Consider the following 23,261-nt stretch of genomic DNA (forward strand, 5'->3'; position numbering starts at 1 on the left):
CACGCTCCTCTTCCCAGTCGCACGTCGCAATCGAACTTCTTAAAAAAATCCATTCCGAGGATCATTGGTTGTTCGAGCGACGGTGTGGCTTTGAAAGATATATCTTGTTCTTTGCCTCCAATATCGAGTATCATCTCCAATTTTCCAAGCACTGAGTGAATGTGCCCCGTGGCTGTGCGGAGCTTAGTCGTGCTCTTCGTTAACCGCTCCCGAAATCTCTCGGCGATTTCTGGGCCAATCTAAATTTCTATTTTCCGTGTTTGCTCTGGCTACCACCTCTCCCTCATCCGCACTTTCCTTTGTGCTAATGCCTGGTACAAAGAGCGGTTTCGGCGAGCTTTGAAGTTTTTCGCTCCTCGCAGCGTTCCGTCTCTCGCTCTCTTTCTCTACTCCCAACGGTTTGAACCATTGGCAGCCTCTAATGTCTAATTGGACTGCGGTCAGGTCCCACCTTCTCCTCTCTCTCTTCTAGTTTTCGCTCAGTAACCTCGTGGCCTTCTCCTCAACCTTTCTCAACTCGGCAAACCGGCGCGCTTCTCCCTCGTCTTTCCTCTCGGTTTCGTCGAGCTTTACGAGTGGCTGAGCGAACGTAACTCCTCTAGTCTCCTTTCCTCCCGTTCTTTCTTGTTCTGGAGGCGCCGGTTTCTTTATTTCTGGGCCCCCAACTTCAAGTTTCCCAGAGCTGTAGTTATCACACGACAGTCGGGGCACGAGAGTAAAGTGACGCCTTCTCGTCCGCACCACTGACAATGGGTCGTAGGGGCGTCCGTAATCCATGGTGCAGGAGTCGAATTCGCATGCGCCGTCGAAGGGGTTGTGCAGTTCCTCGAGGTGTGCCCCTTCTCTCTGCATCTGTAGCAGACTACTTCGGGACACTGTGAGGCGCGATGACCTACGCGGTGACACGTGAAGCACGCGCCGAGAAACTCTCCCGCGCTCACGTTGGTCGGTCCTAAGGGCGATTTACCCGCCCCCGCCGCTGGATTCCCTCCGGTGCGTGGCTGATTTCCTCCGCCCTTCTGTTTATTGTCCGAATCCTGGCTCGATGCAGCATCTTTTCCCGTCGGCTTTGATTTATTACCAGAGCCGGCGTTAGTGCTTACACTCGCGACTTTTTCCGACTCAGAAGCGGACGCCGAAGTCGTAGCTTGCGACTGCAGCGACCTTGGGCTTAGTTACCCCTCCTGTATATGCCGCACCGGGAACGTGCATCTTCTCGGCTGGCAATGGCGGAGCATATCGACTGTCCAAGTCTCGCTGCTTCTCCCACCGGCGACCATACTTCTCAAGATCTTCCAAGCTATCAATGAGCTTATCACCGATAGCCTTCCGATACTCGGGTAGAATATTGCGATACGCTATCTGCAACAATTCTCTTTTGAATGGGGGTCGATGGAAGCGTGACACAATGTACTCAAATTTGGCGAGAAACGTGATTTTCTCACCTTTGTGTTGCGTCCTCCTCCTCAAATCCTCCATTAAATCTTCCCTGTTATATTCAGTCTCTTTCTCACTGCAATCAACATCGTGGCGACATCTGCTGCCTCGCGGGAGAATCTTCACGGCGTCTTCACACTTTTCGAGGCCGGTACTTTCGCACTCTCTCCACTAACGCTCCATCTAGCCGTAAGAGTTACAACATCTACTCTCTCACTCTGTCGATAACTTATCATCCTCCTACGAATATCTACTTTACCGACTGCTAGTAAGTTATCGACGAAAAATGAGTTCAAACGGCGAGAAGAGTGTGGAAGTGCCTTTTCAGTCATGCAGCAGCTGTACACAACCTATACAGCACTAAGACCCCAAAAGGTGTGAGTTTTGTGGTCTATACTACCACGCCAGGTGCCAGAACACAACCAACGTGAAGGCCATCCTGGTGAATGACAGGCAGTCCATCGCCTGTCTCCCATGTGCAGACAAAAACAACCCCACGGGTACCAAAGTGAGGACTAAGTCCACCTCTGCTACAACATCAGCAACGGGAGTAACTGCAACAACATAAGCAGGAAAGAGCACTCCCAAACAGCAGCAGCCGGGGAACAAGAAGATAAGGTCAGCACCACCATCAACGAACACATCGAGAAATCCCTCACCAGCCCGCCCGGCCGGTGTGACAACATCTACGCCGTCCGTTGAGGCTGCATTGAGGGACATTCGCAGTGCCCTTGACGACATTCGCAATGCTCAAACGGAGGCCCTCAAGACACAGAACATCGTGTCGGAGAGGATCTCCAAAATTGAGCAGCGTCTGGGCCCAATTGAGAGGCGACTCAAGGCCCTCGATGAGCTGCCTGCACTCAAGACCCGCATACAAAATGCTGAGTCCACCATCACCGAGCTGCAGGCACAAATTCAAGATCTCTCATTGAGGAGCCCGACAATGCAGCAGGACAGCAGCAGCACTGTACCCAGCGCTGCGGAGATATGCAGCCTGCGCAGTGAACTGGCAGAGGTCAGGAGGCGACAGGAGCAGACCTCTAACAGTGTGGTTGTTGTCACGGGCCTGCACTACACCCGTGAAACCTCGCTGCATCTCCTCGCTTTCTCAGTCGTGAGCGCGCTTGACCCCACAGTCCTCAGAAGGGACATAGCATCAGTCAGGACCATGGGGAGGCTTGATGCAACCAACAGCTCTGCCAGGGGTGACGGCAGACTGCCACCATTAGCCGTCACCTTATCTTCAAGTGCGCTTGCACGCTCGATCATCATCGCCAAAGCTCGGAAACGCAAGCTGCACACCAGCGAATTGGACGCCACCTTGCTGGAGGAAGCTAAAGCTCTGAGCCCTGACCATCAAGGGCTCGTAAACATCAACGAGCTGCTCCCCTCTGACGTCCACAAGCTGCGTTCGAGAACCAGGCTAGAGGCCAGGAAGAAGCAGGGTTGCCGAACATTCATCAGAGATGGGAGACTCTACATGCGCTGCAACGACGACAGCGAGCGTGCTACCGAAATCAACACCGACACTGAGCTGGAGACTTTTTTAGCCCGGTTTCCGCTTGCTGCCGACATCGTTCAACACTGAAGCTACAACACAAACACATCATTCCACCACATCCACCATCAAGCTCATCTGCCATATCTTCATCCGGTTCTAAGGTATCTCTGTCCGAAGGTCTACGAGTCTGTCATCTCAATGCGAACTCGCTTACGGGTCACATTGAGATGATCAGGCTTTTCTTATCCACTCGCTCTCCGTTTCACGTAATAGCTGTTACCGAGACCTGGTTGAGCGACAAGGTTACGTCCATCCCTTCTCTGGATGACTACCTACTCTACAGACGGGACAGAAACAGAAACGAAGGAGGTGTGGCCCTCTACATACATAAATCACTGACAGCTAGCGTTATTTCATTATCTGATGGTGAATGGTCTGGCAAGCCAGGTAAGCCTGAATATCTCTTCTGCGAGGTATCGGCAAAGGGAATCTCTCCGATCTTCGTGGGGGTTGTGTATCGTCCTCCTCACGCTCCATTTTTCCAAGGCTCTAACTTTATTGACCAGCTAACAACCCACATGCACAGCTACTCCACGAAGGTCATAATGGGAGACTTCAACTCTGACCAGCTTTCTTCATCTGAAGATGCCAAGTTTATCAAGGCCTTCATTGATGAAAATTCCCTTTCTTCTGTCCCCTATGGTGCCACGCATCATAAACAGGGTTCGGATACCTGGCTTGCCTTGTGTCTAATTGACGAGCAGGATCGCCTGCTGTCACACTGGAAGACAGACTCACCTTTCATCAATGGACACGACCTTATCACGGCCACTCTTGACGTACAGATTCCACGATACGTACCTAACACATACTTCTACAGAAACTTTAAGGGATTCAACGCCGAGAAGCTAAGGGACTTTCTTAGCGCATGTGACTGGTCATCCCTCACCGCTTCATCACTTGATGAATGCATCTCTACACTTAACGCTAACCTCACTAACGCACATTAATCATCTCGCCCCATTACGAACTGTAACACCGAGAAAACGACGTCACCCGTGGTTCACCACGGCTCTTCGTGACCTTGTATCTGAGAGGGAGAGACTTTACAGGCGTTTCAGGGACTCCAGGCTTGATTCAGATCTCCGCTTATACAGACTAGCTAGAGACAATGCTCACAAACAGGTCGAGGAAGCCAGGCTGAATTATTACTATTCACGCCTGTCAACCTTGACTGATGTTGCCGAGATCTGGAGAGAGCTGGAGACTTGGAATTTCTGCAACTAAGGCCCCTTTGCCACCTCGCTTTAGCACAGATGAACTCAACAAGCATTTCAGCTCGATCTCCAATGATCCATTAGCTCCTGCTGTTGAGGAGTATCTTCTAACCCTGGAAAGTCTTGACCTCCCGGAACATTTCGAGTTTGGCACCATAACGAAATCGGACGTGTTGGCTGCAGTATCGCACTTCGACACCCAGGCCAGAGGAAGCGACGGCATCCCTCAGGTTGTTATCTCAAAAGCACTGCCAGTTCTCGCTCCTCTACTATGTCACATTTTCAACCTGTCTCTGAGCGAAACCCGTTTCCCATCTGCCTGGAAATTGTCACTTGTGCGTGCACTCAACAAAGTCAGTTCACCAACAGCCCTGACTGACTATCGTCCGATTTCACTTCTCTGCTTTCTCTCCAAGCCCCTGGAGTGGCTGGTGCACAGGCAAGTCTCACAATACCTTGAATCAAGGCTCTTACTAGACAACTATCAAACAGGCTTCCGCACTGGCCACAGCACTCAGTCTGGCCTAATTAAGCTAACTGATGATGTCAGGGTCGGGATAAACAAAAAGAACGTGACACTCCTTCTACTCTTTGATTTTAGCAAGGCTTTGACACTGTATGTCACGTCCGGCTCCTGAGGAAGCTATCCACCTTCGGCTTCTCTAAGCAGCTTATCCCCTGGTTTGCCTCCTATCTCACTGGGAGAGAGCTAGCCGTCGTTGGTGACAATAGCGAGCGTTCCTCTTCGCAGTGTCTTAACATCGGTGTCCCGCAGGGCTCCGTCTTAGGTCCCCTGCTGTTTGCATTGTACATCAACGACATTGGTTTCTGTCTAGACTCCGATGTTACCCATCTTATTTACGCGGATGACTTGCAAATTTACAGTCATTGCCACCTCGAGCAGCTCGATTCTTTATCAAACAAGATGAGTGCTAATGCCGAGAGGATAATGGGCTGGGCTGCGCAAAACAAGCTTCAACTTAATGTTACAAAAACCAAAGCAATTGTCCTGGCCTCCCCATACTACATAAATCTACTTCCCTCAACAGCTAACACATTCATTAATATCGGGGGTGCCCAGGTCAGCTTGGAATCCTCTGTGCGTAATCTGGGACTGCTGCTTGACTCTAAACTCTCGTAGAAGGAGCACGTTATACAAGTGTGTAAACGTGCTCACTCGCTAATGTACAGGCTTTACTTTTTTAGAAAGAGTACCAATCTCAGATTGCGCAAACATCTCGTGCAAGCACTCCTATTTCCGATCATCGACTACTGTTCTCTTGTATACTGTGACTTGACGCAGGAACTCGACTTAAAACTACAGAGGCTCGTGAATACAGGAATCCGGTACATCTATGGCGTAAGGAGGGATGAGCACATCTACCCTTACAGGCGGGAGGTGCAGTGGCTAACCACTGACGGACGCAGGAAATATTTCACAGTCTGCTTCCTTCGTAAAATGTTTAACTCGGTCGTACCATCATACGTACTGGCCTTTTTTGACTTCCGCGTCTCGCTCCGGCCTGTGAGGGACGAGGTGACACCTCTGGAAATACCTGCCTTCGCGACTGAGACGCTGAGGAACTCGTTTCATATCAGCGCCTCATACTTATGGAATAGCCTGCCATCACACATCAGAAACACCTCATCTACTGTCATCTTCCGAAAACTTGCTAAAGATCACTACTTTCAACTCGAAAACACATAACTCATACACACTCACGCACACGCACACACCTACTCATTCTCGCGCTACTCATTTCCACCAACGGCACACTTTTACACTATACACAATCTAAACACGCCTCAACTTACTGCATTCTACTTTCACCTCATAATGCTGAATCTTACTATTGTAGAACATAATGTACGCAAATAAAAACTATTTAATCTATCTAATCTAATCTCACTCACACACTTTCCCGCCTTTCTTCTGCGCTGCGCTTCTCTTCCCTTTCTCGCTCTCGCTCACGCTGGCCCGATGCCTCGCGTGGATGACGTTGAGGTGTGCGCCCAAACACCGCACACCGCTCTCTCGGCTCGCTCACTCTTTCTCGCACACACCCGCGGCTTTCTCTCTCTCTCTCTCTCTCTCTCTCTCTCTCTCTCTCTCTCTCTCTCTCTCTCTCTCTCTGTCTCTCTCTCTTTCTCTCTCTCTCTCTCTCTCTCTCTCTCTCTCTCTCTCTCTCTCTCTCTCTCTCTCTCTCTCTCTCTCTCTCTCTCTCTCTCTCTCTCTCTCTCTCTCTCTCTCTCCCTCTCTCTCTCTCTCTCTCCCTCTCTCTCTCTCTCTCTCTCTCTCTCTCTCTCTCTCTCTCTCTCTCTCTCTCTCTCTCTCTCTGCAGACTTGGGGATGAAGGCCTGGCTCTCGTTCCGGCTTCCTTCCTCTGGCTGAACGGCTGGACGGTCGTTTCCGGGGAGGGATCTCTTCCTCGGGGCGGTGGTCCAGGTCGTGGCGCTGCTGCTCTCTCACTCTCACTCTTTTATCGCAATTCACTTTCGCGCGCTCTCGTCACGTCGAAGTGTCATCGACAGGGCTCGGAAAGGAACTGCCGAGCCGCTCTGCCGCGCGCGCTTGGCGTCTCGCCGTCGGCCGCCCGGCTGATAACGTAACCCGATTGGCCGCGCGAGGCGCGAGACTCGCTGATTGGCTGCTCGTCTCGCGCCAGCTCCCCCCTTGGGTACGTCGGCCAGCGAATTCCACGAATTCCCGGGACGTAGCTCGCGTCCGAGAAAACGCGGGCCGCGCTGGAACCGATCGCCTTTTCTTCCTCGCATCGAGTGAGGTTGCCGCGCAAACAATAACGTGCGATTTGCTCTGCTGCGACGTACAACGTCGCATATTGAATCTCGTTGGAGGGTGTGGTAGCAACGGCTATTATATAACAGGTAATAAAGGGTATTGGCATAGATGTTCCAACAAGCTCTACACATTTTATTGATCTCTGCCATGTAGTCTGGCGGAAAAACTTAATAAAATGTAATAACTGTTTACGATTATTTTTGGCAATATTTGTTTGAATAACTATACCAAAATCGGATTGGATAAAGGAAATAAATCACACGAATGCGGTATATCTTTTTGTATAACATGTAAATTACGATTACCTGACTTATTGATGATGATCAGACTTATTCATGATTATCAGACATCATGTAACCGACCAAACAACCGGAGTGTTTAAAACCAAAAATTTAATCAAGATCGAGTATTGCCATTGGCTGTCATGAGTAGATTAAAAATAATTTTAAAGGAGGTTCTGCATGCAAAGTTTATTAATAGTTTAAATTATTTTTACAAGCCTATGGTTTACATGAAATCATTAACGAGTTCTTTACCCAAAAGGTTGCAGCGTCGGGCTACTCACTAGACTGCATCACAGAGAAAGACCAAGAGCGCTACATCAATGAATTAGAACACGACGAGGAAATACGTTTAAAAATAGATGATATACAATTAAATGCCGGTTTACGATCTGTGGTGAAAATCTGTCTAAATGAACTCTCTAATAAACTAATAAACTCTTTGTAGGGGGAGGGGGGGTCAGCATGCGAACTTAATAATAACATTTGTTATAAATAATCAAGCGACGTTGATAAATTTACATACTAGTGCAGAGGTAGAGGTGAATGGCATTTTACCTGTTAATGGCGGGACCCTCTACGTCAATTCGTGCTACATAGACGAGGCTCTGACATCCTTGATATCATTGTCAATGACAAACGTGGTCCTCGCTGATTTTACAACGTGACAAGCACGTCTCAAACTGTTCAAATATCTGTATGCTTTGGGACCCAGAGCCATCTGTTATGACATTGATTCAGTATATATGTTACCAAAGGGAAAAGTCGCAAGTAAGAATTCAGTCAGGGGGTCAGAAATTTTACGCGTAAAAATGTAGAAAACCGAACTATTACGAGGACTGTGCGTGCGAAGTAAAAGTTTTTCGTCTGAACTACACGAATAGTCAGCTAGTCCATTTTGATATGATTCGAGAGATTATCACTTCTCCAAACATGGAAATAGTGCTGACGAATGGCGCTATACGTAGAACGGTTTTTTATGACCTTACCCAGGATATGACCAAAAAATGCAAGCCTGTATATGGCAATCGAAGATTTGCGAGGCTAGACGAAAGTTATTAGTACGGTTATAAGAGTGAGACAGGGACAACGGACGATTTTCAGTGACATACTGAAACGGTCGAGGATAATTAGTCGTGTACCGCGGAAAGATTCGTGATCTAAGTGTGAGTAAAAAAAGGAGATAAGCACACTCGAAGATTCTAGATGGACCTGCAATTTGTGCACGTCTCGGTTTGACAATCGCAAGCCTTCTTTACCCTCTATAGTGGAGGTGCCACCAGAGGGACGCTGTTCGTATGTATCGGAATTTTCTTGGTTTTTGATTTTTAGCTCAAAAACTAGTCGTTAAAATAGCTTAAAATTTTTACAGCAAATAGATATAATCGTTTTTTATTGTCATACATTTTTTCAAAATGTTTGACAAATTAGTTTTGGAAATTTGTTCATCCAACAACTTAAGTCCTAATTATCCTATCCGTGTCATGGAGTGTGCATGTCTGGTTTTTAGTGTTTGAGGGTTATGTGCGTTTGTTTTTGTGAGTATCTGTGCGCGTACTCCCTATTGTTACGTGTGTTCTTTTTTTTTTTGTGGCGTAGGCAGAGCAAGCTCTGCACTAGTGGCTCTCCGACACCGGATCCCCACAGGTATTATCGTTAAACATTACTTTTATGAAGCCCGTTAATTAACCTTTTTGGCTTCTCATTTGAAGTTTGACATTTCTATAAATCTCCCATCCATCAAGGTGATTAGGGGTTCAGGATCAAACTCGTCTTCTCCATTCTACGTCGTCCTGCCGTCTTCTTTATTCTGGATCGTCCAACCGTCTGCTTCCTGCAGCATCGTCCAGTCGTTTACTTCGAGCAGCATCAACCGGCTATCCTTTGGACAGACTTAACCTCGACACCTATGTTCTTCTGCATGGGGCGAGGGAGTCTGGGCTCAATTCCGTTACCTACGTTCCTCAGCATCGGTCTGAGGAGCATTTAGAGGTACTCAACCCTAGCTCCTACGTTCTTCTGCATCAGGCAGGGGAATGAGAACTCAACTCTGTCACCTACGTTCCTCTCCATCAGTCCAAGGAGCGTTTCGTATCTACTACCTAGTGGCCTTCGTCTAGCAACACTTTTACTTAGCTGTTTCGCCTTGTCCTTCCCTTCTATTCTCTTCGTCATTTCTAACCTTCTTGAGAATGGTCCTTACGCAGTTGTTTGCGCACCAGCTATCCTTCGACGCTAGCATAACTGTCATCATTGACTCAAGAGTCATCCTAGTCTGAAGGTAACGCTCAAGTTCTTCTCGTTCCATTTTGCATCGCAAACAGTCACAGAAAACATACTCCGCATCTTTATTTGCTTCCAAACATACTGGGCAATTTGGATCTTGAAGCGGTATATAATTTGTGCCTGAGGAAGAAGAGAAAAAAAACCCAAGGTTTTTCATCATTCTACTTTTAATATCCACCGAGGGATCGAGTCAACGTAGAAGAATTACTACTCTCTCTCTCTCTCTCTCTCTCTCTCTCTCTCTCTCTCTCTCTCTCTACAAATAATTGTAATCAAGAAAAACTTGACGAAATTACAATTTATTTTGATGGTAGATGTCTTAGTCCAATGAAAGCAGTTTGGCGATTTCAAAAATTTCTGATTTTTATTAGAAGTCATAAAGTTGAAAATATGCCTGTACATGAAAAACACAAAAATTATAAGATATTTGAAATGAGTAAAATTAAAAGTGCAATAAACAGTTGGCAAACACCATTAACTGCTTGGTTTAAATTAAATAAAATTATTGATTTTACAAAATCTTTAAAGTGTGTAAATATCCCAGAACATCTACTATTATATTAAAGTGCTTAATGTCCCTGTGTGCCGTGAAGCCTTTCACATCTATTCCCTATAACTTAACATCTAGGATATAATTTTGGGCATTACAATTTTTGGGCCTTAATAATTTCGGGTTATTTAAATAGTGCTTAATGTAATTCAAGAAGAACAGAATTCATCAAAATTCAAAAGAAATAATTTTAAAAATACATTTTAATATAATTTGAATTTTAAAAACCAGAATAAAAATAATTTACAGAATAATAAAAAGTTTAAAAACCATGTAGATAATAAAAAGAAAATGATGTGCCATTTTGTGGTAGAACCAACCATAAAATCAGTGAGTGTTATTTTAAGAAAAAAAAGACAGCAATATTATAACAATTAAAATGCTCAAGCAGCTGGAAAACAAGAGCCATCAACTTCGTTTTCAACTACTTCTCCCTTTGCTTTTATGACTGGGGATTTTTAGTTTGAGACAAAGGTCAAATTAGTATTTATATTAGATTCCGGTGCCTCAGATAATCTAGTAAACAACGAAGAATTATTTGGAAGCTTCGTTGAATTGAATCCACCTATCAAAGTGTCTATTGCTAAAAGTGGTGCGTACATATCAGCAACAAAGAAAAGAAAAATCAATGTGACGAGCAATATGGGCGTTCAAGGCACTCTGGAGGATATTCTCTACTGTCCAGAGGTGGCACACAACTTGTTGTCAGTACGCAGAATGCAACTAGCTGGCATGAAAGTCGTTTTTGATGAAACTGGCGTTGAGATAATACGAGGTAGTAATAATATAGTGATTAAAGGTAGGCCAATGAATGAACAACTTAGTAGTAGTTGACTTTATCGATGCACATAGTATTAATGCTAATTATAAAATTTATAATGTAAATAAAATTGATTATGAATTATGGCATCAATGACTAGGTCACATAGGCAAATCGAAGTTTTTAGAAATTAAGACTAAACAAATGGTTGATGACGTAAGTCAAATTGAAAATATAATACCATGCGATAATATCTGTGAAGCATGTGTGAAAGGTAAACAGGCATGGCTACCGTTCAATAAAGCCAAAGAAAAGACATACGTCAAGCGACCATTGTTTATAGTGCATTCAGATGTTTGCAGTCCGATCACTCCTCCGACGGTAGACGATGAGTTTACGCATTACTGTTTTCGGTTTTCAAAGATTACATAACAAAAAGTGAGGCTCATTTTAATCTAAAAGTAGTAAATCTTTACATTGATAATGGGAGGGAGTATTTATCCAAAGAAATGAAGGACTTTTGTATGGAAAAAGGAATCACTTATGACTTAACAGTTCCACGAACCCCGCAATTAAATGGCGTTTCAGAACGCATCAATAGAACTCTGACTGAGACAGCCCGTGCTATGATAAGCGGTGCTAAGTTAGAACAAACATTTTGGGGAGAATCAGTTTTAACTGCAACTTATCTAATTAATATATCTCCGACTAAAGCCTTAAATTCTTGTAAAACTACATTTGAAATGTGGCATGGAAAGAAACTACAATTAAAGTATTTAAGAATTTTCGGTAGTACAGTTTATATTCATAATAAAGTCAAACAATCAAAATTTGGTGATAAGTCATGGAAAGGTATATTAATTAGATATGAGCCTAATGGATATAAAGCGTGGGATGTGGATAGAGGAAAATTTGTTATTGTAAGAGATGTGATAATTAATGAAATAAATGTCCTAAATTCAAGACCAACACTTGAATCAAAGGAAATAGACAAAATGGAAAATAAATCTGATAGAAATAAATCAGATACTCTAAATTCAAGAATGGATTATAATTCTGATAAAATCGTTAAATTAAACAATAAGAAAAATCTGTAAAAGAAACAGATACATACAATGAGTCACTCTCCCGGAATAATGAAAGTAAAGAACAAACAAAATTAGAACCTCGAAGGAGTGAGAGGATTAATCATCAACCTTCTATTTCATACGAAGAAAGCGATTATATGTTGTGTGCACAATCGATAGTGTGTAAAATTTCAAGTTCTTTTCAAGAAGTAAAAGATAGAGATGATAGCGTTCATTGGGAGCAAGCGATAAATGAAAAAATACAATCAACAATATTTTTCTTTTCTGGTCTATTTACTAGAGTTTAAGTCTGATTGATTAAAAGTGAATTTTAGTGGGTATTTGCAATAAAGAATCATGAATTCGGAAATCCAATTCGATACAAAGCTAGGTTAGTAGCTCGTGGTTTTACTCAAGAATATTTAGTTGATTATAATGAAACTTTACTCCAGTTGCTAGAATTTCAAGTTTTAAATTTATTCTAGCTTTTGCAAATCAATTTAATTTATTAATTCATCACATGCGTGGTGTAAAAACTGCCTTTTTAAAATTTAAATGAACAAATTTATATGAAAGTTCCGGAAGATGTTTAAAGTAATAGCAATCAAGTTTGCAAATGAAACAAAGCTCTTTATGGATTAAAGCAAGCAGCAAGATGCTGGCTTCAAACTTTTGAAAAAGCTTTAATTGAAATCGGCTTTCAGAATTCGTCAGTTAATCGCTGTATTTACATATTAGACAAAAATGATGTATTCACAAATATTTATACTGTACTTTATATTGACGACTTTGTTATTGTTACTGCGAATAACAATAGAATGAGCAATTTCAACAATTATTTAATGAATTAATTAACTTTAGATCAAAGTTCATATATTAAAACAATTTTGGATCAGTTTAAAATAAATGATTGTAATTCCGTAGATACTCCACTTCTTAGTAAGCTCAATTATGATATTTAGATACAAAATATGATGCTCCTTGTAGAAATCTTATTGGTTGTTTAATGTATGTAATGGTGTGCACGCGGCCTGACTTAAGTACAGCTATAAATATTTTGAATAGATATTGTAATAAAAATAATAAAAATTATTTTATTATTTTTCTGCGTACACCACTAGCGCGCACCACTAACCGGGCCATACCGCCGCACTGGCGCAGTCCAGTGCGCTAACGGGGGTCCCGTGCACCATGACTGCACAGTGACTTAAATTTACCTATTGCCCCAGATGATGCGTCAGAGCAATCTGACGTGTTCGCGCTATCTCTATCTTACCTACGCGTATATTACCTACGCCGGTGTCGCGCCGCCGGCGATTAATATAGAGGGCGCGGATTCGAGTTTCCGGGTACGCGCAGAACTTCGAGGACGAGAGAGACTTCCTCCTCGTATAGAATAGTCTCAACAGCTCTAGAGATTAGACGTTCCCATCCAGCCATCGTGCAACCCCGAGTTTTTCAGAGAGTAAGAGAGAGAGAGAGAGAGAGAGAGAGAGAGAGAGAGAGAGAGAGAGAGAGAGAGAGAGAGAGAGAGAGAGAGAGAGAGAGCATATTCGGCACGGTTGCCAATTATTCATGTGTTAATTCTGGTTTTGGGAATAAGTGTTTTACACCGAGCGAATTCTCGGTTTGTAACGGTTGAGACGCGGTCGATCCAACAGGATCCCGCCATCTTAAAGTAATCATTTGTGCCGCTGTAGATTGCTAAGCAATCCAGCAATGTACCTGGATAAGTTACTGAGCCTCTGTAGATCGCTAAGCGATCCAGAAACCGTCAGTTGTATTACGTTGAGCCGCTGTAGAATTGCTAAGTGATCCAGCAATCGTCCCGGGTATTGCGTTGCGCCGCTGTTGATCGCCAAGCGATCCAGCTTTCGACAAGAAGAATTATCGAGCCGCTGTTGATCAAAAGATCCAGCATTTATGAGAATCCTTGGGTTGAGCCGCCGTTGATCTTTAAGATCCGGCAACACGAGTGTCCCGATTAATATCTACGTGGCGTCGTCGCCGATCAAACCGTGATCGAAGCGGCTGTCACGATAGTTCTTTCGCGAGTCGTAATCGCGTCATCGCCTTACGTATGTAGGCGTTGTCTGTCACGCCGCAGAAACGTTCCGTTATTGCGGTGGTTTTCGCGACGTCTTACGATTTTTGCGCATTTCAGCAAGGATTCGTACAGATGCGAGGTGGCACTGAGCGTCTGATTACCAGCTAAATTCCAGGAGTGAATCTAAAAGGAAAACGCCATCTTGACGGATGCCGCGTCCTTTGATCGCGACGCCGACGCCATTTTGGGCGAGTCGGATAACGAATATCAGAGTCACGAAAGCGCGGTTTGTTGCATCGCGTTTGCTGATTTCTAGTAGAAATTCGTGATCTTGTCTTAGAGCCAATAATCGGGTGTTATCGTGTTGACAAATCCATTGTCGTTTGACCAAGGATATCAACATATATAACATCACTTCTCGAGTCTGTGTTGATTTATTACGGGAAACTTGTAATCAGACCAAGTCTGATCCATCCTGGGGGTTGCAGAATATACGATTATTGTTTTGTTCAGCATAAACCATTGTGAATAAAGCTTTATTTCTAAACCTATACCACGCCAGGCTCGCCTGTCCTAGTACCTACACGTTGTCCCTCTCTGTAGATATATAAGAGTCCGCGATAAGAATATCGAGTAGAAAACAGTGTAATCTGATTGTTTGCGTCACCACAGATCAGTTATAAAAAGCGCAACATTACAATTTTTATTGTGTAAAATTTACACAAACTTTTACACAAAAATAAGTCAAAAACGTAAGAATTCCAAAATTTTGTTTAAAAAAAGATGCGTTAATTTCAAAATTTACATCACATAATTAATCACCTGATTTATCACATGATTAATTACCTAATTTATAACACATATTGAGAATCCTTTGCTTTAGAATTCATGCAGGTTAGAAGACTTAGAGATAACATGTTTTTCCGTTTACATATTTACTTTTACTATTATATTAAAGTGCTTAATGTCCCCGTGTGCCGTGAAGACTTTCACATCTTTTCCCAATAACTTAACTTAAGATATAATTTTGGGCCTTAACAGTTTTGGATCTTCAAATTTATAACCTAAAAATTTTTGGGCCTTAATAATTTCAGGTTATTTAAATATTCCTGGGTGCTGTGAAGCCATTCATATCTTTTCTCAATAACTGACATATTTATATCTATTAGTATAATTCTTATCTCATTTGAATTTTTTGAAGTCCTATAAACTGTGTAACAACATAGACTTAAGGGTAACAATTTCAGACCCGTCTTAACGATCGCCGAAGCAAACAGCGCCCCTCCACTGAAACCCATAAAGTCGACAGTCTCAACAAGTTTGTAGCACAAAAAGTTTAAATGAAAAACTATATACAAGACCAAATTTAGATATATATTAGCAACATGTGAATCCTCTCATATCTTCTTCTGCTTCTATCGCACTTTAGGACGGTGCACTTTATGGTTTTGCAGGGTGCTACAGGTACAACCATTTGGTCATCACCCCTATTTCAGGGATGGAAATTGGAAAGCAAGATTTTACAAAAATTTTAAAAAATGCTAAAAATATATTCGCAGAAGCTTTTCGAGTCCTTTAGAATTCGACAACCGTGCTGCGATCATTCCTTATTTTAAGGGTGGAAATGGGGTTGCGAGGCTGAAATAGTTAAATAAATCACCAGATGAAAGATGATTTTAGTTATCAGTACCAATTAAGGGTACACAACACTATTAAACCGTGAAAAAAAAACACAGCCACACAACCAAAATTAGTTGTTTTGAGCTGGGGTTGGAGTTGACTTATATCCTATAGTATTTTGGCCTGCTGAATCCTAATCTGCGGTCAGTTTGAGTCTATCAGGTCAGGATCAAGGTGATTTCAAGGTCTAATTGAGAAAGAACTATTTAGGCGAAAAAATTCTATACATTTGTACGCTTTTGTACAATCTGTACACATCTGCTCAATTTCAAAAGAGACGTTAAAGCGGGGTAAACCACCATCCATGATTGTCATTTCACTGACCATACAGACAAGCAATTTCTGAATGGATATATATATATATATATATATATATATATATATATATATATATATATATATATATCTATTAATTTTATAAGATTGAACGTTTCTATTGAATAAAAAAATGTTACCGTCGGCATTAGCGTAACCCGATGTACACCACGAGGAGGTTGCACGAGCGGATTTTGTACATCATGTAGCCCTGATAAGGGCTGTTTACTAACGTATATTAACGATGTTTTTAACGTATATATGTCAAAATTTTATAAATTTAAGAACTAACTTTAGAGTTTATGTAAGCGTCTTTTACTCATTTTCTTTTTTGGTGCTGTTCTCTTTTCTTCAAATGATCTGTGTAAAGGTATCATTTTACGTTTTTTATCTTTTCTTTGCGTATCTCTCTTAAGCATCCAACAAAAGTCTGCCATCATATTTTCATCCCACCTACCCTGATATCGAGTTTCCATCACCTTTATGCCTTGGTGAAAGCGTTCACCCTGCTCTTCGCTAAAATCTCCAAGATTTTCTGGAAATTTATCTAGATGGGAATGCAGGAAATGCAATTTTAAATTCATTAAACATCCTAATTTTTTTAAGTCCTTCACCATTTTATCAACGATTTCTTTATACTGTGGGCTTTTCCTGTTTCCCAAAAACTCTGGAGTTACAACCGTTTTAAGTCGAAAATCTTCCCCAAAAATAATATTTTTTAACATTTTTAGCTTGTTTCTCTTCAGGACTTGGTGAAAAAAGTACATCGTAAGTTATCAAATTAAAATGAATGACCTGTAATTTGTTTTTTCGGTCGGTTTGTTTCATCGGTTTTGCAGCAGCTTTAAGCTAACGTAGCGAAACTGCGCAAAATGATCATTCACGAATTTCACACCTGAAAGTCTAAAAATCTTGAATATTATAATTCCGTTTTCAAAGCATCTAGAGATTCTTCCACAGCTCAAATTAAAACTCGTAGAATGTACTATAATTTATTTCACTTGTATGAGCATATTAAATCAAAATCTAAAAATTCAAATTGCTTCCTCCTAGAGGAAGCTTTGTGATAGTAAAATTTTCAGTTTCGCTAAAACTTCATAGAAACGTATTTGAAGGAGTTTGGAGTTTGAACCATACGTTTTAAGATAATGACCGTGCGGATGGCTGTGTGTGTATATGCATGTATACCGTCATGATTCCGGAAGTACGTGACCGATCGTAATAAAATTTGACATGCATATATATATTTTCTGATTCTGAATTCGGAAAATTTTTTTTTATGATTCCGACCATTTTATGGTCAATTGCTGTCTATTTTTCGATTCTTGAAAAAATATACTTGCTTTTTTAATGATATGATTTATACAATATATTCAACAATAATGTATCTAAAAGAGGATTGAATTGCCTAGTTTTTCCCGCTTTTTCAGAGATTTTCAAGATTGACCGTTCCGTTCAATTGTTATGATAAAAAAGGTGATTTAAAAGAAAAAATTAATAACTCTGTAACTAAACAGTCAAACGTTTTGAAAAAATGTAAGGCAATAAAAAACGATAATCTCTATTTGCTGTAAAAATTTTCGGTCATTTTGGCTACTAGTTTTTGAGCTAAGAATCGAAAACCAACAAAAATGCGTTTTTTATGTCATACGATTACGGGAGTAAAAAAAAATTTAATTAAGTTGAAATTTTGGAAAAAGATATCTTTTGCTTATCTTACCAAATTCTTTTTGCAGCTTATAAAACTGATTAGTTTTAAAAATATTAAGATTCGAATTCTTTGCCTCTCACCCTGTAAACTCTGTATAACTGAAAATTATTATTTTTGTTAAACCTTATAACTTGCTGACTATAGTTAAAAATATTTTGGATAGCCTACTGTTGGTTCCCTGTTTCCTATGATTTGCTCCAATAATGAAGACGAAACTGAATTATTCAAGTTTCTGGAAATGCCTACTAGTTCAAATTTGCTAGAAGAGTTGGCCAAATTTCCTACAGTGAAAAAAATATTTATCAAGTCATTATCAAGTTATGATCAAGTGATTATCAAGTAATTATCAAGTAATTCTTAAGTATTATCATATATATATATATATATATATATATATAGAGAGAGAGAGAGAGAGAGAGAGAGAGAGAGAGAGAGGGGAGGAGGGGGCGTAAACACCACAGGCACTTAGGCAGATTCCCTTGTACCTCCCTCCGTATAGACACTCTCCTACTTAGGTAAGTCAGGTCTTCTCCAGAAGGTCAATATGGCCCCCGAGCAGGCAGCTCTATGTCGTTGCAGGTTGGGAAATGATTCACCAAGTGCATGTATATTTTTAGATTCTGAATTCGGGAAAAACAGTGATTTTTTATTATCTCAACTATTTTTTTATTGCCATTTTTCAATTTTTGAAAAACACTATTTTGCGTTTTTTTCAATCATCCCATTGTAACAAACAATTTAGCTATAATGCATTTGAAAGAGAATAAAATTACCTACATTTCATCGTTTGGTCCTCGTGATCGACCGCTTTATTCGGCAGATGAAATGAAAAAGGTGATTTTTTTTTAATTCATATCTCTGAAACTAAACATCATAACCTCGCGAAAAAAATTATGTCGATGGTTCACGTGTCAAACTATATCCCATTAAAATTTCAAGTGATATGACTACTTATTTTTTCAGTAATGAATCGAAAACTGAAAAAAAGTTTTTTTTGTGCTTTGATTACGAACGTAAAAAAGCCTTATTGCACTTAAGATTTTAGGAAAATGTAGATATTTTATGTGTTTCTGCTAAGTTTATAGGACAGCTTTCAAACCCCTATAGTTCTTAAGATATCAATGTTTTAATTTCTTTTGAAAATTTTTTGATTCCTCATATCTCTAAAACAATGTAGTCAAATGCTTCAAAATTTTATTTGGTGATTCACGTCGAGCGGTTGTCAAGTAAAGAGCTAAAATGTAAAAATCGTTTTCTCGAAAATTGCGCGATCGACCTATCTAATGAATAGCCTGTTGTTTTGATGGTTAGGTTGGTTAGGAACACATAAACATGCGTGAAAAAAAAAATTGATGGCAGTGTTCGTATTCTATAATAAAAAACAGAGGGGTCTGCAAACTTGTGGACAATGAACCATCCAAAACTTATATATTAAATTATGTATCAAAAACCGCCTCATACATTAGCAGCATAACCTAATATATTAAAACAATATTTTATTTATTGGACCTATAAATTTAGTTGGAGGAAGCTACGTGCCAATGAATTGGCAGCAGTTTTTTTATATGCGTCATTGATAAACATGTCCAAAATTAACAAATTAGGCGACATGGAATTTGACAATAGTACATTGTACAACAAGGGGCAAAAATGGGCTTTTCTAAGCGAGGATGATGTTTGAGCACGAGCTTTTTATAACATGTGTGTAAGGATACCATTTTTGTCACCTATGAAATAGATCGAGAATAGAGTTTTTCGAGTCGACAACTATGGTGTGCGTGTATAGATGTATATATATAGATCAAAATTTTGGAAATTGTTTCAAAAGTTTTTAATGATTTAAAGCTTTAGTAAGGAGATGAAAAAAAAAATAATTCAAGAGGAGCAAAAATGGTCGTTTTCATCCCCAGGGGCATTTTTGCTCCTCTTGATTTCCGATTCTCAAATTATTGTAGGCTCGTTCTACCTTATAGGGAGCGAAAATGGATTAATTTATACATACAGGGTGTTTCATTTTAATCCGACCACGACAAAAAACCATGGAAAAACTAATTTTAACGAAAAATGACCTTAACAAAAGTTGAAGGGGGTAAAAGGGGCCATCAAATGACACAAACACCTATGACCTTGAACTCGATTTTCAAGGTCATTTGAAGGTCATTGTATTTTTTTAACGGAAACCCCTATTTTTGACCTCGGAATACGGAGCAGCGGAAAAAATTACGTCGGAAATGACATTTCAAGTTTGCCTTAGTGACCTTGAGAAGGTCAATTCAAGGTCAAATAAGAAGTATCAGCCTAAGATTGTTTTCCTTTCAATTTTTTCGTAGAATTATCATTTTGTTATTGTAATAAACATTAAGAGAATAATTGACTTAAAATGTGATTATACTTTGCTGACTTCAAAGCCATTTTGTAAGGTCAAAAGTGCAAAAATGCAATATCACATGTTATGTGGAGTCCATATTTATATCCTAACTTTAGTGTTGCCCAGGAACAACGACGTGGACGTAATAGGATTGTGTTCCCTTTGGGGTGCTTGATTAGAGTGAGTCTCCTTGCCTCTCACTTTTCAGGGTGCTTGATTAGAGTGAGTCCCCTTGCCTCTCACTTTTCGGGGTGCTTGATTAGTGGTGCTTGATTAGTGGAGTCCATATTTATATCCTAACTTTAGTGTTGCCCAGGAACAACGACGTGGACGTAATCGGATTGTGTTCCCTTTGGGGTGCTTGATGAGAGTGAGTCCCCTTGCCTCTCACTTTTCGGGGTGCTTGATTAGAGTGATAGAGTGATAGAGTGAGTGATTACTCACCAAGAATCAATAAAATCTTAACCCTTTCAGCGGCTGGATAATCAGCCATTGTTAAAAATTTATAACGAGTTCAATAAATAATTTTGTTTTTACCAAACTGAACAATTTAGATAGCTTTCGATGAGTAATAAATTTTAATAGAAAAAATAAAGGTCAATGAATGAAAAAGAGAAAATGTTAAACAAATGATATTTGATTAGTTTGGCTAATCAATAACTATTCAATAACTAGTAAACTATTGAATACTAAGTGTAAGTAACAATGAGTAGAGGATAAATTCAACATGAAAAATCATCTTTACAAAATAAATTATTTATTTCATCAATAAATTCAGGCAAAATTCGATGAGGAAAATTAGTAGCCAATGGTGTCCACGTCGTTCCTGAGTAACGCTAAAGATAGGATAAAAATTCGCTTATGAAAACATCCCAAGAACTGAATAGAATCCAAAAAAATGGTGGTGTCTTTGGGCACCTACATTCAAATCTGTACATAATAAAAGTGAGAGGCAAGGAGACTCACTCTAATCAAGCACCCCAAAGGGAACACAATCCTATTACGTCCACGTCGTTGTTCCTGGGCAACACTAAAGTTAGGATATAAATATGGACTCCACATAACATTTGATATTGCATTTTTGCACTTTTGACCTTACAAAATGGCTTTGAAGTCAGCAAAGCATAATCACATTTTAAGTCAATTATTCTCTTAATGTTTATTACAATAACAAAATGATAATTGTACGAAAAAATTGAAAGAAAAACAATCTTAGGCTGATATTTCTTATTTGACCTTGAATTGACCTTCTCAAGGTCACTAAGGCAAACTTGAAATATCATTTCCGATGTAATTTTTTCCGCTGCTCCGTATTCCGAGGTCAAAAATAGAGGTTCCTCTTTAAAAAAATCACAATTACCCTCAAATGACCTTGAAAATCGAGTTCAAGGTCATAGGTGTTTGTGTCATTCGATGGCCCCCTTTACCCCCTTCAACTTTTTTTAAGGTCATTTTTCGTTAAAATTAGTTTTTCCATGGTTTTTTGTCGTGGTCGGATTAAAATGAAACACCCTGTATAACAAATACCGTTTAGAGAGAATTAATATAAAATTTTAAATGATAAAGACTAATAAGTTGATAACTAATAATTGTTTGTAAAGTGTTCATGCTGAAGTATTAATCTAAGTGTTAGGCTTGTTTCTTATTTTGTTGTTGTTCAACTCATAAATAGTATACTTCTCTTTTTGCAGATCGAATCTGTGGCAGAAATCGAAAAAAAAATTGATTGTGGACAAATAGAAGAATTAATACTCCAAGCTGACAAAGAATTGAAACTGGTCCGAAATTTTTTAGACTGGAAACCATGGGAACCGCTTTTAAATAAAAATTTTGCAAATCAATGGTCGTGGCCCCCCCATGCTTAGTGCAATAGCGTTTTCAGCAAAAATTAAAGAATCATAATGCGAATGTATGTAAACAATTAAATAAAAAAAGCTATTATAGAACTTGTAAATATAAGAGTTAAAAAAACTTGACTTATTTAATTAACATACACGATTTTTAGTCACCATTTCCTTATTCTTCCTCGTACATATTTCTGCAATACATTACTTTTACAAAATTACGTCATTTTTCTAAGAAGCATTTTTTCTACCTGTTTTATTTATTTATTTATTTTCAATTTCCGATGTATATTCGTTCAAGAGGATAGCAATCTTTACCACTCTGTAGTTTCCGTTTACAATACTAGTGTTCTTTCTTATAATTTGCTACTGGTTTTTGTACATCCTTCTACTACTCCTTCTGTCTCTTTTTTTACCACTTCTTACATCTTTTATACTCTTTCTACTTTTTTTCTTTATACTCAAATTTTTATAGTGAAAGCCTTAAAATCAGCATATCTTCTATGTTACATCTATCTACACTATATTAAAATTGTATACTTGTTAGATTTTGTAAAAACCCTCCAAAACTCATAGAAATAAAAAAATTAAATCTTTTTTACGGTAGAAATGTTTTTTGAACTTAAATCGTTCAGATCACTGAAAAAAAATTTCTATTGCATCAAATTTCCATTATAAATAAAAAACTATTAAATGGTATCAGGTACATATGATAAAAATATACATTCCTACCATCAAACGTTTTAATGATTTGGTGCAGATGTATTAGAATCTGTGAGAACAATTCCAAAAAAATAAAAGGAATCAATGTATTGGTTTTTATATTTTCGACATATGTAATATTAGGTTGGGGATAAAATAATTTCGGTTATCCCTAATAGATGGCGTTAAAGTTGTGTATCTATAGTAATGCTTATTCAATGAAACCATACTATAGCATGTTTAGAAATTTAAAGTCTATAGAATATTTTAGAGTACAAAGTAGCGTCATTCGTTTAATGATTCAAATATTATTGCTCTTTAACAATGGAGATTCCAGAAGGCCACTTTCGTCACATTTAGCTTTTCTACTTCCGAAAAGGGAAAACTGCCGCGCAACTAATCGAAAATTGTGCAGTGTTTTTCATGATGAGTGCTTAAGTGAACGCCAGTGTCAGAATTATTTTGCTCGATTTCGTTCAGGAAACTTTGTTCTCAAAGATGAACCTCGGTGGGCGAACCGTTGAACAAGTCGATGAAATTCTTGAAAAAATCGAGACAGACCGACATATTTCATCTCGCGACATCGCTACGGAACTAAACATCGACCATAAAACAGTTTTGAACCATTTACA

General features: G+C 39.8%; 1 protein-coding gene across 1 annotated transcript in view; it reads left to right on the forward strand.

Annotated features, from left to right (window-relative positions):
• The window catches only part of Ndufa5 (NADH dehydrogenase (ubiquinone) 1 alpha subcomplex, 5, 13kDa), a 120,941-nt gene extending 98,895 nt beyond the window's left edge, over window positions 1-22,046 (forward strand). The window contains exon 3 of the mRNA NM_001172353.1: window positions 21,775-22,046. Coding sequence (NP_001165824.1) covers window positions 21,775-21,948 — 174 coding nt within the window. The 3' untranslated portion in view covers window positions 21,949-22,046. The remainder of the gene's footprint in view (window positions 1-21,774) is intronic.
• The last annotated feature ends 1,215 nt before the right edge of the window (window positions 22,047-23,261 follow it).

Source organism: Nasonia vitripennis, assembly GCF_009193385.2.
Source record: "Nasonia vitripennis strain AsymCx chromosome 2 unlocalized genomic scaffold, Nvit_psr_1.1 chr2_random0002, whole genome shotgun sequence".
Taxonomy (NCBI): domain Eukaryota; kingdom Metazoa; phylum Arthropoda; class Insecta; order Hymenoptera; family Pteromalidae; genus Nasonia; species Nasonia vitripennis.